This window comes from Notolabrus celidotus, chromosome 23, assembly GCF_009762535.1.
Source record: "Notolabrus celidotus isolate fNotCel1 chromosome 23, fNotCel1.pri, whole genome shotgun sequence".
Lineage (NCBI taxonomy): Eukaryota > Metazoa > Chordata > Actinopteri > Labriformes > Labridae > Notolabrus > Notolabrus celidotus.
Window position 1 is genome coordinate 25,574,726 of NC_048294.1, and position 13,880 is coordinate 25,588,605.

The window sequence follows — 13,880 nt, forward strand, 5'->3', positions numbered from 1 at the left end:
TTAAAAAAAAATCAGTGGCCCAAACCCTCTTCCATATTAAGGCTATGATTGACAGCCGTGTTGACCAATGAGGCTCCTGCAGCTCAGTGTGCACCAGATTATCAGAGTAGAGGAGGAACGGAGAGAGGAAACGTAACAAACACAAACACAAGAGTCATTGAACATTCCATAACAGAGAGAGTCTGCTTCAAACTCACACAAGAATCTGTGACGCTGAGGACTGGATCCACCTGAGAGAGCGACAATGCTATATCAGGAAGTTTAATGCATGCTTTGGTTAGCACATTAGCACAACATCGATGCTGCAGCTTCAGATGACATCATCTATCAGTGCCCGTTGCGGTGTTATTCAGGCTTCACGTTTGCCCACTTGTGTCCACATTTCAATACATCCAGTGGTCATCACTGTTACACACACCAACCCTGTAAGGTAAACAACTAAAACTACAGTCCCACAATCTAGTATCAGCCCCCTCCCTTCATTTATTCTGCGTCGTAACTCACTAACTTCATTAACACAATCGATTTACTTGCAGGACTCAGGGTCTAAATTCTTAAGAGCTCCTCCCACCAGATAGAGGCTTCCAGTGATGAGGACGTGGATCTCTGCTGCATCACAGAGTGCAGCAGCTTTGGCTTGGATGCAGGGTTTAACCGGCAGGTCTCTGTTAGCTGAATCTTTTAGCAGTGGATCCCTGCCCTGGGTGATCCACTGGAGGGCGCTAAGGATGCAGGGGAAGACCAGAGTGTCCGCTTTCCTCTCTGGGACTATGGACAGGGAGTCCTCATTGAGCAGGTGAGTACCATTGACGTCTTCTAGATTGTTGTGAAGTCTCCAGTTCTTTTCGTTTACCAAGCAGCGAGTCATCATGACCTCTACGGAGATGGATAAGTTCCAAAGATCTGAGAGACATGGAAGTGACATATAAAGACAGATAAGTTCAAAATGATTTAGGACGTTTCGTACGTTGTTTTATGGTCTAAACTAGTCTAATCATGTCCAGTCTCCAAATCCTGAGAGTGTTATCAATGCGCTTTTTAATTTCCGTATAAATACAACAAACATGCGCAAGTTAACCTGCTGTTTGTAGTTGACATTAAGCTAGCTAGCTGTCTGTAAATGCTATCTAGCTAACAAGCTAACTAGCTGTTTCCATTGACCCATTATTGACAAATGTTCTGTGGCTAATATAATGCACCAATCTGCAATGTCTGCAGATGACTGCAGATGACTCAATGATTATCTAAGGTGCGAGCTAGCTGTCACTGATGTATTGCTAACTAACTAGCTTTAACTAGCAGTTATCAATCAATAAAAGGTTAGTGTCTAGGTCTGGAGAGATATTGCTAATATTTTGATTTTGTCCCTACGATTGCGACCAATACAAGCATGAAACACTTATTCAAACGACAGTCCCATATTTAATTTACGTTAGCTAGGTTGTGGGTTAGCAAACCTTGACAAAAGTTTTTTGGATGTGTATAAACAATGGTTTCTTCCTTTTAGGCCTATCACTGGATGTCCTCCTTGACTCCCATTGTTCATTGTCTTTGCCTTTTCTGATAAATAAGGAAACATGATTTTAACCTGGAACGGACAAGCACAGCATGATCCTTTTGATAACAGGATGCTTTAAAGTAGTGATGGGGAAATGAAGCTTCGCAAACCACAAGTTGTATTTTTTTCCTCCTCTAGATGGCGCTCTCTTTTCAACAAAGGGTTGAAAGCAGACTGAATTGCCATTCATTGAGCCTTCATTTTTAAACCAAGAGCCCTTATCAGTCTGGTTTCAGAGCACAGCACGGTAACCAGCGTTAATTAAAGACAGCTCTACTTCGCATTTTCGTCAACATAACAAAATCATTCAACACTGTTGGCGGTCCGAGGCTACATAACGTTGGTTTTTGTGTTTAATACATGCAAAGATCTCACCTGTTTGACAAAACGTGCTGGCATCTTGGATGTTTGGGCAGAACACAGCAAAGTCAAAATGCTGTGGCTGAAAAGAACAAAGGTAAAAAGACTTGAATGTCTGCCGAACATTAATGTCACAAAATCACACCTATCTTTAAAAGACAATATATTTCTCTGTGGGGTCAGACACAAATCTTTACTATTATCTCATTATTTATGTTGCACTTTCTCTAAAGATCTATCTGCCTGTTCTTTGCAAATCTCTGGATCCATCATCTGATAGATGTCACACTTGGCTGCTGAATTAAAAGGACCTAAAGCAGCACCGTGTCGAATTTTGCACAAATGGCCACTCACAATGTACTTCATTTTTTATGGATATTGTTAGTCCAGACAAATCTGTCCAAATGGCAAATCTTTTTCCAACTAGTTCTGAACAAACTGCATCAAATCCAGTGCTTGTTACTTCTGAACCCAGGTAGGAAAGTTAACAAAGGAAGATACACAACACTAGGCATTTTTCCACCAGAGGAACTTTACCCCTGAACTACATTTGTTTCGACAGGTGGACCCAGGGTCTAAATGTAGTTCAGGGGTACATAACCCACCCCTAAAAAGACCCTGCCAAGGGGGTAGTGCTTTTCACTTGATTTCTCTTTCTTTCATTAGTTTTTATTTGTTCTATCTTTTTTGTATGTGTGTGTACTTTTCAAAAGAAGAAGCTGTGATTCTCTTGATTTAGCAGCTTGTAACAGTAGTCTTCTCTCAGCCAACCGTGAATGTGTCTCTCCCGGTGTTACGGTTTTAAAAGTGACCCTGTAAACTGGAGACCTTCAGCTGAAAGCGTCAGTGTGTGTGGAGTTTACACAGCTGTTGAAACACAGAGGGAGTTCCTGGGAATGCAAACTAGTTTAGTTTTTATTAAGATTTCAAAATGTCCTCATCAGATATTTAATGATGGTCTAAAGACGTTTATGAGGGATGCATCCGGCTGAAAGTCTCCAGTTAACAGGGTCGCTGTTTAAAGCAAAACACCGGCCAATCTCTGCCACGGCTTTTTGAGTTCAAAAGGATTTTAAAGGCGTGTTGAAACATCTTTGCTACTCGCGCTTATCTCCTCTCACGTGTTGATTCAGTGAATCCATCTGTGATGAAATATAGCACCATCTAAAACAGACCAGCTGAGTCTCTTCATGCTAACAGGCTAACTGTTGTTGCCTGTCCATCTGTTTCTATGGGGTCATCTGTGATGAATGGCATTGGACTTTGTTTTACTGCCCTCTACTGGTCTGGTGGTGTAGTGCATTTACTTTTTTTTCTCCATACGTCACTGGCCTGATTTACACAATCTACCCGGGCTAGAAGACCCCGGAACTCTTGGTCGAAATGCATCTACTGTTTTGCTAAAGTGACCCTCAACATTTGCTTGAAGCCTTCTTAAATGTGCCATATCTCCTCAAGACTCTGTGCCAATGGAACCAAATTTGTTGGGAATCTAAAGATTAGATGTTTGTGGTAACATGAGAGTTTGTTCTTTTTGGCAAATAGATGGCGCTGTAGATGCATCATGTAGCTACAGAGGTTTTCTTTTCCCCCCTCTTTCCCCTTTCAGAGGCTCGGCGTGGCTTCCAGGTACTGGAGCTCCCGAAAGGCACACCTGGGTTTCATCAACGATCAACTGCAGTATTTAAACCCTGGCTCTTCTCCTCCTCACTGGCAGATGATTTGCACCTGCATGCGTTATAGTAGCCTCTAGGTGTAGCCTAGTGTGCCTTACCCTTTTGTCTTTCTACCAACTACCAATGCTTCCAGCCTCTGAGCTCCAGCGCTTCTCCGTCCAGCCTCTCATCACCTAAGCCATAAGCTCCCCTCACAGTCCTACCAGGGCCTTCACCTCGCCTTTCCCTCCTGGGTGCCTCTACCTTCCACCTTTAACCTGGCAGTACCAACTCCAGTTTTTGTGGACAATAAAACCTGGTTTTAGCCCCTCCTACTTAGTCTGTTGGTCCGCTTCTGAGTCTAGTTGTAGGCTGCGCAAACAGTTTTCGTTTCTTTACTTTCTTTTTCAAGTTCTTTTTCCTCCTCCTCAAATTAATTTTAGCAAACATCCCCCTCTTAAAAATAGATTATTCCTATTAGATTTTTGATATACTCTGTAGTTTTGCTCTGCATGAGTTCAAAACCCACAGAAGTCATGTTGCTAGGGCTTGGATAAAATCTTAAAATTCTCAAATGCCTTATGCTCATGATACTATTTTTGGTGGAGATGGTGTTTGAGTCACCTTGACAACTGTGACACTTCTTATCAAATAGATGACACTGTTGCATCAGTTGATCAGCTCCTGATGCGGCAGGTGTGTTGCCTAAAATCCAAGCTATTTTGAGGTCAATCAGGTAAGAAATTATTGAGGACGATGCAGTAAGCCGCTGAATCGTCCTCAAGGAAACCTAAAGTATCATACCAGGAGCCAAGGCATTCCTAACTGCCACGTACTGTTTGTTTGCAAAAACTCTAAAAGTGATACAAAGGTAACACGTTGGCTGAAAATGGACACTCATGCTTTGGAAGATATTAGCCTTGATTGCTGGAATCAAGTTTACTTACCACCAATGGTTTAAGCAAAGCAGCTGAGTCTCTGTCTCCTGTAATATTGAAGAGCAAAACTTTGGCCACAGGTCCACTCCAAAAAAATAATGTTGGACTGGTTAGATGTTTGAATATACAGTGATGGACAACCCCTTCATGTGAAAACATTTAAAAGTTGCTCTTTGGTGACATTCAGATGTAGCCTAGCCAGATGGAGCCACTGCCTCATTTTTTCAGGAGGCAGTGGCACTCCTTTACAAAGTATGTTTGTCATCAGATGTCATAAAATCACATGCCGCCTGGTTTGGTTTCCTTTGGCGGGTGAGTGCCAGAAATGTCATAACCATGTACCAAATTCATTGTAAGATGCAAATAGAACAGCCCAAGCTGAGAGTCATGTGTTTAGCGTGTGATGCTCACCTTGCTTTCCTTTCATGCTGAGCTGAGCTCTCGTTGAACCAGTCTGCACAGGCCTGCATACTGCGCATGGTGTGAGCTCCATCCAGGAAGTACGTGACTTCTTCCCGTTTCAGTATCTGAGTCCTTCCAGGCCACACAGTTTCTGCCAGCCCTGAGACCAAACACAAGAAACCATACTGGAGGATGTTACATCTAAACTGGAAAAACAGGAAGTCCAAATGTTCTGATCTGAGGTATCACCTTTCACCACGATAGGACAGGGCTTGAAGGCAGCTGCCTGAGGTACACCTGTGTTCTCAGCAGTGGTGGTGGGAAAGCTTTTGTCTGTTGAGAGAGGGCAGCTCGTATAAAATGAGATAGTCATAAATCCGTCTCTAACATTGGACAGGCAACATTAGTACAAGGTAGTCATCAGACGTTACTGCCACAATGCTTAGCATCCGGGTAATGATGGTTGTACAAGAATGTTTTCAACCTCGTTTGGCCCATACAGAGAGGGAATCTTTAGACATGTAAAATACAAAAAGTAAAGGGTCTGAAGAGCTGGGTTGTCCAAAATGTCCTTTTCCTCACTTATGGAACCAAACAGTTTGGCTTTCTCAGAGGGGAGTTATCTCCTTCTGAGAGTAGACCCGTCTCTTTAATCCTCTTTCCTACATGTCCTTTCCCTACTCTTCCCTATGCACTGTCCTCCTCCTATAAATAAAGATGTAAAAGCACAAACATATCTAACTTTAAAAAGACAGAATCTTTGTTGATCTGTCTCTTCTTTGACAACCAGTCCTTCTGATCACCACTACACTTGTGGTTGTATTGCTGCAGGACCATAGTCGATCACATGACGGTGTATCAAAAGCTAAAAGCAATGAAACTGGTTTTTCGTCCTCTTTGGGTCCACACCAGTTTCATTTCTTTAATCCTTGTCAAATATCAAGTATCTACGTCATGTAGCCTTGGAGCCATTGTTCTGCACTTAGTAGGAAATGCAAGACTTCCAAAGGCCAAGTGATTTGTCCACTGGGGAAGATGCACCTAAGAAGCTGAAAGTGATACCACGAGTGAGGACACAAAGGAATGCAGTGAAAAGAGTGAAGTTGATGTTAGGTGTGTAATGACTGGTTCTTAAGAATGCTGCTGGCAGTCATACTTCAGCTGCAAGCAACAATTTCAAGAGGCAAACAACAGGCCTGCTCAACTACCACGGACAATCCTTCTGAAAATATGTACTTGTGAGGATTCTTGAGAGCAGAGTGTTGAGTATGAAGTCAATCAGATTGGAAGTTCCTGAGAAAGTTTCTAGCAGACTTACTGCAATCCTTACCAACATTATCAGCTGCTAATGACTGACACATGTTTGGAACGAACTCTGGACACTCCTTAAGATAATGCGAACAACAGATGAGGATGCAAAAGAGTGAGGTCAATCTGATGAAGGCATTGTAGCGACCACTTCCAGAGTCCAAGCACTTAGTCCTTTCTGAACAGGCACAGACTCCAAGACCCCATGCCTTAACCTCGCTCTGCTACGCTACAGTGGAACAGCTTGTTAACCCTCCACCCTCACCTGGTAGACATCTTCTCTGAAGCCAGGTGTGACTCAGCTGGAGGGCCAGGGAGGCATTGGAGTGCTGGTGCTTCCCTGCGAGGCTCAGACGCATGGGTTCACAGTCTGTCTGGTAGTCCTCCAGATCAGGACACACCCACAGAGGACACTACAAGAACAAGTCAGATAGAATCACATCAAACTAGGAGATCTGACACACTGCACAAAATGCTAATGACACAGGGCACTTACTCCGATTTCTTTGGCTCGGTCTCTGAGCACAGCCATCGCATCTTCTGGCTGTTTGACGGTGAAGGCAGGAACCCCCGGCTGAAAACACACTGGAGAGAGTTAGTTCCAGTTTGATGGAGGGGTTCAACACCCTCAGAAACATACCTACATTTTTGTCTTCTCCCTTGCACTCATCACTAATTTGTCCATGCAACACACCTTGAAGATTCCTCCTTTATGCCAGGCGATCTTTTCAAAGGTGTCTCCAAGGATCTGAATGTGGTCCAGGCCTAGCGATGAGATACCACACACCCACGGCCTCCTGTTGACCCAGAAGACAAGAACGGTCTATTTTATTCTGCTGCTGAGAAATCTAAAAGTGAAACATCATGGTCAAAGTATCCTTTCATTGGTTTGTTCACCGTATCAGCCATGTTCTCTGTTCACGTCTTGCCTTTACCCAGTCTTGACTGCCAACCAACCTACCAGGTTGCATGTGTCTGAAGACCCGGTGGCTTCAGGTTTAGGACTACCTTTATGAGACTGCAAGTCTAAGACCTTTGTTATTTGTGACAGCTCAATCTAATGTTTGCCAAGAAGTGCATTTTTAGTGTGGAACCGTAACTCTTACCCCCAAGGAGCAGCTTAATTCGTTGATTTACAGTTAGGTTGAGGTAATGGCAGGTACTTGGTAATGCAAACTGAACACAGATAACAGGCTGGTTCCATTATGTGAGGAAGTTTTGGCTTGAGCCATTAATCACCAAATTGAATCCACATGCTTCCCAACATGGCAGAACACATGCACAGGTATGTTGTGCACTGAAAGTCTTACCTTATCACATTGGTGGAGTCGTAATGTCCACCAATCCCTACTTCAATTATTGCTACATCCACCTGGAGAAAATAAAGTGAAGATGAAGAAAGTTTGAAGAAATATGCTCTGACCAAAACACTGATCCTCAGAGAACAGGCCAGTCGACTTTGCCGGGGGAACTGACACACATTGATCCTGTCTTTCCCCCTCTCTCTCCTCTCTCTGCCTGTCTCTTACTTTAACTCTTCCTGTTCCATTAAAGTTACTAACCATAGATCTTTCTGGAGTCCCTGAGCTCCCTTGTCCCGTAGGTTCCTCTGGATTTCTGCCATAGACGGCCTGCTGCTGTGGATGTGCCAGACTCCAGCTGCTACAACTACTACTATCTGTCCTACCACTATCATCCCTCTCTCTCTTCATCTCCCTCTATCCCTCTCTCCAACACAGTCTCAGCAGATGTGTGTCTAACATGAGTCTGGTCCTGCTGGAGGTTTCTGCCTGTTAAAGGAAGTTTGTCCTTGCCACTGTAACTTGCTAAATGCTGCAAAGGTCTCTGCTCATGGTGGATTAAGATGAGATCAGACTGAGTCCTGTCTGTAAGATGGGACTAGATCTGATCCTGTCTTGATGTTGGGTCTTTGTTAATAATAGAACATAGAGTATGGTCTAGACCTGCTCTGCTTGGAAAGTCTTCAGATAACATTTGGTGCTTTCTAGATTAGTGGAGACAGCACAGGACTTTTAGCTTACCTTCGCCTCGAGAAACACCCGGAAAGCCATGAGATGAAACAAAACCAAGGCTGTCGGCATGCTCCCATCATAAGCATCCTGAAACAGAGAAAAGAAATGACAGTATTTATGCTGTATCACTACATCATGAACGCTCATGAACACTACCAGAGAAAACCTGTGCCGTAGTAGCAGGGGAATCGTGCAACAGTCTTTTGGTTCAGTGTTTGGGAAATCATTAATCAAATCCACTTTGCAAGCCACAAAAGAATTTGTGGGTCGCAGTGGCAGCAGGCGAAGGAGGTAACCCAGATGTATCTCTCTTCAGCAACACTTTCTAGCTCTTCATACTCAGGCCACACAGGATATGTATCCCTGCAGTGAGCTCTGGTTCTAACTGTAGTCCCCAGTTGGGCGTGCCTTAAAACCCCAAAGAGAAACGTCCAGGAGTCCCCCCAGTCAGCTGCCCACACTACCTCAGCTGGCTCCTTTCAATGTGAAGGCAGCAGCTGGACTCTAAGCTCCCTCCAGATGTCTCTCAGCTTTGAAATCAGATCCATGACATCACCAAATCGATATCCACAGACCGATATATCAATAAAAAGCTGTAGGGATCTCCGTTGAGACCAAATGTCTAATGTTCACGCTGGTATTTGTCCATTTTACTCTGTTTTACTTAAAGAAGTCATGTTAGAGGATGTGACCATGACAAAGTTGTTATTTATAGATACTAGAGTTATTATCTGAGGAGCTCAGTGTTAGCTTGGTCACTACCTGCAGCAGGTGTGCTTTATGAACCAGCTCTCCTCACCTCCATGCATCTGTCTCATCTTCATTGATGATTTTTACCCCCAGTGTGCGTTAGTGACAAAGACACAACCGGGGGACGTCTGTTTAATATTTGAGGTTTGACGTTTTTGCTGACATTACCGTAAAAAGCTCCACATCTAGAGCTTGATTTATTCCAGTTTGGTGATACATCAGACACCTTCAGTAAGATACACTAAGCAGAGTATCTGCTGTCAAAGTTGCTTTACCTTTATGTCAGGTCACTTCTCTTTCACCTGTACCTCTGGCTCCACCCCTTTGCTGTGTGCTCAATGCTGCCAGATATACAGGTACATGCAGTTTACTTATAAAACCATTGTTTTTTAAAAAAGTGATGGATGACTCTGTGTCATAACACACAAGGCACTGATAACTCCAACATTCCAGTCAAAAGTTTGGACACACCTTCTCATTCAATGGTTTGTATTTATTTTGAATATTTTCAACATTGTAGATTAATACTGAAGACATCAAAACTATGAAATAATCTGGTTTTACCATAATCTGGATTACAACAGTAGTCAAATAGGGCTATCCATTGTGTACTAACCCTACCTCTGAACAACACAACTGATGGTCTCAAACACATTAAGAAGGCAAGTCATTCTACAAATGAACTCTTGACAAGGCTCATGTTCATTAGAAACCATTCCAGGAGACCACTTCATGAAGCAGACTAAGAGAATACCAAGAGTGTGCAAAGCTGTCATGAAGGAAAAAGGGGGCTACTTTACAGAATCTAAAATATAAAACAGATTCTGCTTTGTTTAACACTTTTTGGTTCATTCAATAATTCCATATATGTTCTTTCATAGTGTTGATGTCTTCAGTATTAATCTACAGTGTTTACAATCATTACAATAAATACAAACCCTTGAATGAGAAGGTGTTTCCAAACTTTTGACTCGTAGTGTACATACATGTGTTTGCAGTTTTACACAGTGTGACCACATAATACTCGTCAATTACCCTGTGAAAGACAGACATGTGGCATGCAAGACAAAAAAGAAAAAGGTCTTAACTGATGGACAAAACCAGCTAGTCAGGACCAAGTAGATAGACCAGACAAAGGGGAGTTTTGACTAATAAGAGTGGATGCAGCCATTGTCATGGTAATTCAAAGCTTGATCCTTAAGGCAACCGGACTGGTAGAGATTATTGAAGAAGTTTCACCTCTCCTCGTCGTGGGTGTGTTCAGGTCGTTAGCCTAGTTGTGATGGGTTAGCTGTGGCTAGTTAGAGTCACATGATCTCTGGTGTGAGTGTGGTCTTACTTGTTTTGAGAGAGAATTCAAGACAGCGTTGTATGTTGGAGACAAATGGTGTCTCTTCTGTGTTCAGGATCTGGACAGAGGAGAGCGCTGGTATGAAAGAAGGGTCAAGGAAGCCATCTATGTTAACCCTTATCTTAACAGAGGTGGTGGCCTAAGACACCAACTGTCTCCAACATACAATGCTGTCAATGACTACCAGGAGGCCAGTGTTCCCAACTCCTCAGTGAGGAAAGTAGCTATTGGCTGTCTTAAAAGTCACTAGAAGTCGCTAAATGACGTCATCGCCTGATTTGCATAATCTGAATTGTAATAGACGCTGTCAGAGTGACGTGTAACGTCGAGGGAGAGACAATAAGAGTTTAAAAAACACCATTAAAATGTTTATAAATACACTTAGGAGCCTGAAAAAAATCTAAGTAAAACATTTCATTTTTCAACAATATCATTTTCAAAATATTTATTGTATACAATCTACATTAACTATCTAAATGGATCAGCCAGCGGTGTCTTCGTACCTGCGTGATTCATTTGCAGTCTGGACGCGGAGGGGTTAACATCTCTGCTCTGACTGCAGCTACGAGGGACTGCTGCGCGACTCGGACTGAGCTGTCTGTGAGTGCTTTGGGACGGGGGAGGGGGCCACCGCAGCACCCGCTGCTCATTGAGAACGATACATGCTTTCATTTCAAAGTCTCCAAAAGTCTCAAATAACACCAGAGAAAGTCGCTAGATTTGCCGCTAGTCGCTTTTTTGAAAAAGAGTCGCTAGAGGGGTCTGAAAACTTGCTAAAAATAGCGACAAAGTTGCTAAGTTGGCAACACTGCAGCAGGCAAACTAGGCTAATGAACCTATGTTAGAATAATTGTCCACTCTGTATATAGGATTATCATACTGTCTAAATCATACTGTTTTAATCATACTGTCTTTCTCATACTGTCTGAAATGTTTTTATAAGGAGAAGTTCATTTGCAGATGAAACCAGTTTGAACTGTTCTGGATAATCATGTTTTTCATAACTATGCTGTATAATCTACTTCATGTTCTTTGAAGTTTGATTTTAAGCAGGAGTATCCAAGGACGAGTCAAATGAAGGAGGGCAGTGTGCCCCGTGATGGACCGTACCTGCACAACACATACACATATAGTAATGACTAAGCAATGTTAGTGTGTGTGTGAGAAGCTTCAAAACCCCTCCCTTTATGCTTACTCGCCACTATTGTAACTAGGGCGTTCCTATTCCAATAAAAAGAAAGGTTTGCAAGAGAAGGATCGGAGTTTAGGGAAGAGTGTAAACCTTCTCTTGCTCTCCTTGCAAGTATCTTACATGCTAACTGATGTCTCTTGTTTGATTCTTTGTTGATAGATGTGTCTTTGAACCTGACAACCTACTTAAGACCCTTTGTGACTACCTGAACAAACCCACCACTTGTCTAATGGAAGCAGAGTTGAAACCAGTTTAGTCTGTCTGTAGTGGGATGAGATTACTTATTCAAGGAAGTTTTAAATTTAAAAATGTCATTAAGAATTTGCTAAAAATGTTCCAAATCAAATCTATTTGTTATCATTTATTTTTAAACTAAAACATTTTTGGGGTATATTTTTAAAACTTCATGAACTATTTTTCCAGACCTGATCCAGCAGTGGTCCCCGAGCCACAAGAGGCTGCTCTGCAAGGGGAAGGAGAACAAGCAGAACCAGTTTGTGCTCAGCAGGAGGTCCAGGAGGAAAAGAGGACCCACGTCAGGTCAGAGAAGTCAAACTGTCTCCGAGGGAATGTGTTTCTGTGGTTTGGCACAAAAATAATAAACAAAGAATTAAAAGAGAAATGGAATAGAGACATATTAACTTGAATAAAAACAGATAAATATATTGAAAACGTACTAGAAATCTTCTAAGTGTGAGAGCAAACAGCTGAGATCTTCACCCTGGCTATGTCGGGACGTCTACAAGCTGCCAGTTCAATATCTGGAGGAGGTCAAGGAGTGCTGTTGCAAAAATGTCAGGGAAAGTCCCGGTGAGCAAGGCTGAGGGCCTCTTTCCTCTCGCTCACCGATACTCTAAATATGTCTGAATATGTATTGGTATGAAGACAAAAAAAAGTGCTCTTCTTACATCATGATTGACCTTCTGTCCTGCAGACTGACGGGAAAACTTCATGCTGCGAAAGAAGTGTGTGCAAAACAACTTTTAAACATTTCAGAGGCATGCTGTCATGAAGTTTTCTGGAGTGCATGCATAAAAAAGGGCTTGTTTAAAGTCAGAAATGCATTAAATGTTAGTCTGTTCAACTCTGCAAACATGCAAAAACAGAACTGCAATAAGTACACCAAACAAGAGAGATTACGCCCTGCCCGTCTTCACGCTTGCAGAGAGGAATGTCTGCAGAAACAAAGACTATTAAAGTGCATAATAAGTCGAGCCACATACACTTTCTGGTTTGAGAACTAAACACTAAAATGCACACTCAAACATCAAACTTCTTAAGGTGCATGACTCCACAAAAGCTACTTAAGAGGAAGAAAGCCTGCACACTAAATTTCCAACAAGGAGTTATGAATGCGCTTCAGCCGAAGCCTTCCTCGACATCATGCGTCTATTGCTGTTCTGCAGGAGCGTGCCTCAAAGTCTGTGAGTGAGATGGAGACTACATCTACCCTCCTGTACGTTCCTGCAGTGTGTCATCTGAGGCTACAACTTGAGCTGTTTCTCCATCTTCAGGTATCTCATGGGATCAAATCCCCAAGGAGCTCCTTCTCAGGATCTTCCTCTACCTCCCTCTGAAGGATCTCCTCCGGATGTCCAGAGTCTGCAAGCGCTGGCCTCGCTTAGCGTGAGTTTCTGAATTCTGTCTTTAAGATCAAAGACAACGTTCTAGAATTCTGTCTTTAAGATCAAAGACAACGTTCTAGAATTCTGTCTTTTGAAAAAAAAAAAAAAAAAGCCACAGTGAAAGTTCATGGACACAGGAGGGGGCGTGATTAAGGGGGAAACTTTTGAATGCACGTGCTGTAATGGGCTAAACCATTTCTACATGAAGGGAGAGTGAAATCTTTTTTTGATCAATATGTCACGTTAAATTAGGAAAATAAAACAAGGGAAAGCTTACTCAAATATTACACTTACAAAAATGATTTTTTTAAATTTAGTTTTTGAATAATTTCAGTGAATATTATCATTGTCACAGGGCCGAGCTCTGGGCCCCCCTTCGACCCTGGGCCCGGGACAACTGACCCGGTTGACCCCCCTATCAGCGGGCTTTCATCTCAGCCATATTAAAACACAACACTGGGGAAAACTGCTCTGATGAGGCTCCTGATGTGACTCAAATCTGACGTCGTTATAAATGCATAGAACCTGTGGTTGGTGCGTGATTCTGAACTTACAGGGAAGCTGTTCAGGGTTATAGAAATATGGAGGTCCTCCTACTAATAATCAGAAGCCAGCCTTTGTTGACCCGTAAAGGCCATGATCCCGATCATAATAAGGGGCACGGCAAATTAAAGGATTTGCTGTCATTCGGATGATCATAATCAAATG

General features: G+C 42.7%; 1 protein-coding gene and 1 long non-coding RNA gene across 2 annotated transcripts; one reads left to right on the forward strand and one right to left on the reverse strand.

Moving 5' to 3' along the window:
- Positions 1-218: 218 nt before the first annotated feature.
- On the reverse strand, positions 219-10,264 carry LOC117807021 (folylpolyglutamate synthase, mitochondrial-like). The gene is made up of 11 exons (XM_034676060.1): positions 10,244-10,264; positions 8,264-8,341; positions 7,532-7,593; positions 6,916-7,018; positions 6,718-6,795; positions 6,487-6,634; positions 5,163-5,246; positions 4,923-5,073; positions 4,521-4,596; positions 1,934-2,000; positions 219-903 (listed from the first exon to the last, which is right to left on the reverse strand). Exons 2-11 carry the CDS (start codon positions 8,321-8,323, stop codon positions 527-529), a joined length of 1,206 nt encoding a protein of 401 aa, XP_034531951.1. The 5' UTR covers positions 8,324-8,341; positions 10,244-10,264; the 3' UTR covers positions 219-526.
- A 1,710-nt stretch (positions 10,265-11,974) lies between these two features.
- LOC117807024 lies at positions 11,975-13,604 on the forward strand. The gene is made up of 3 exons (XR_004629892.1): positions 11,975-12,087; positions 13,062-13,173; positions 13,528-13,604. It is a non-coding gene; the product is annotated as an uncharacterized LOC117807024 (long non-coding RNA).
- The last annotated feature ends 276 nt before the right edge of the window (positions 13,605-13,880 follow it).

Coding starts and splice junctions, on each gene's coding strand:
- LOC117807021 (XM_034676060.1), bottom strand. CDS start 8,323: ATGCCGACAGCCTTGGTTTTGTTTCATCTCATGGCTTTCCGGGTGTTT. Junction 6,635..6,717: donor ACCGAGCCAAAGAAATCGGA/GTAAGTGCCCTG, acceptor TTGTTCTTGTAG/TGTCCTCTGTGGGTGTGTCC. Junction 5,074..5,162: donor CTGTCCTATCGTGGTGAAAG/GTGATACCTCAG, acceptor GTTTGGTCTCAG/GGCTGGCAGAAACTGTGTGG.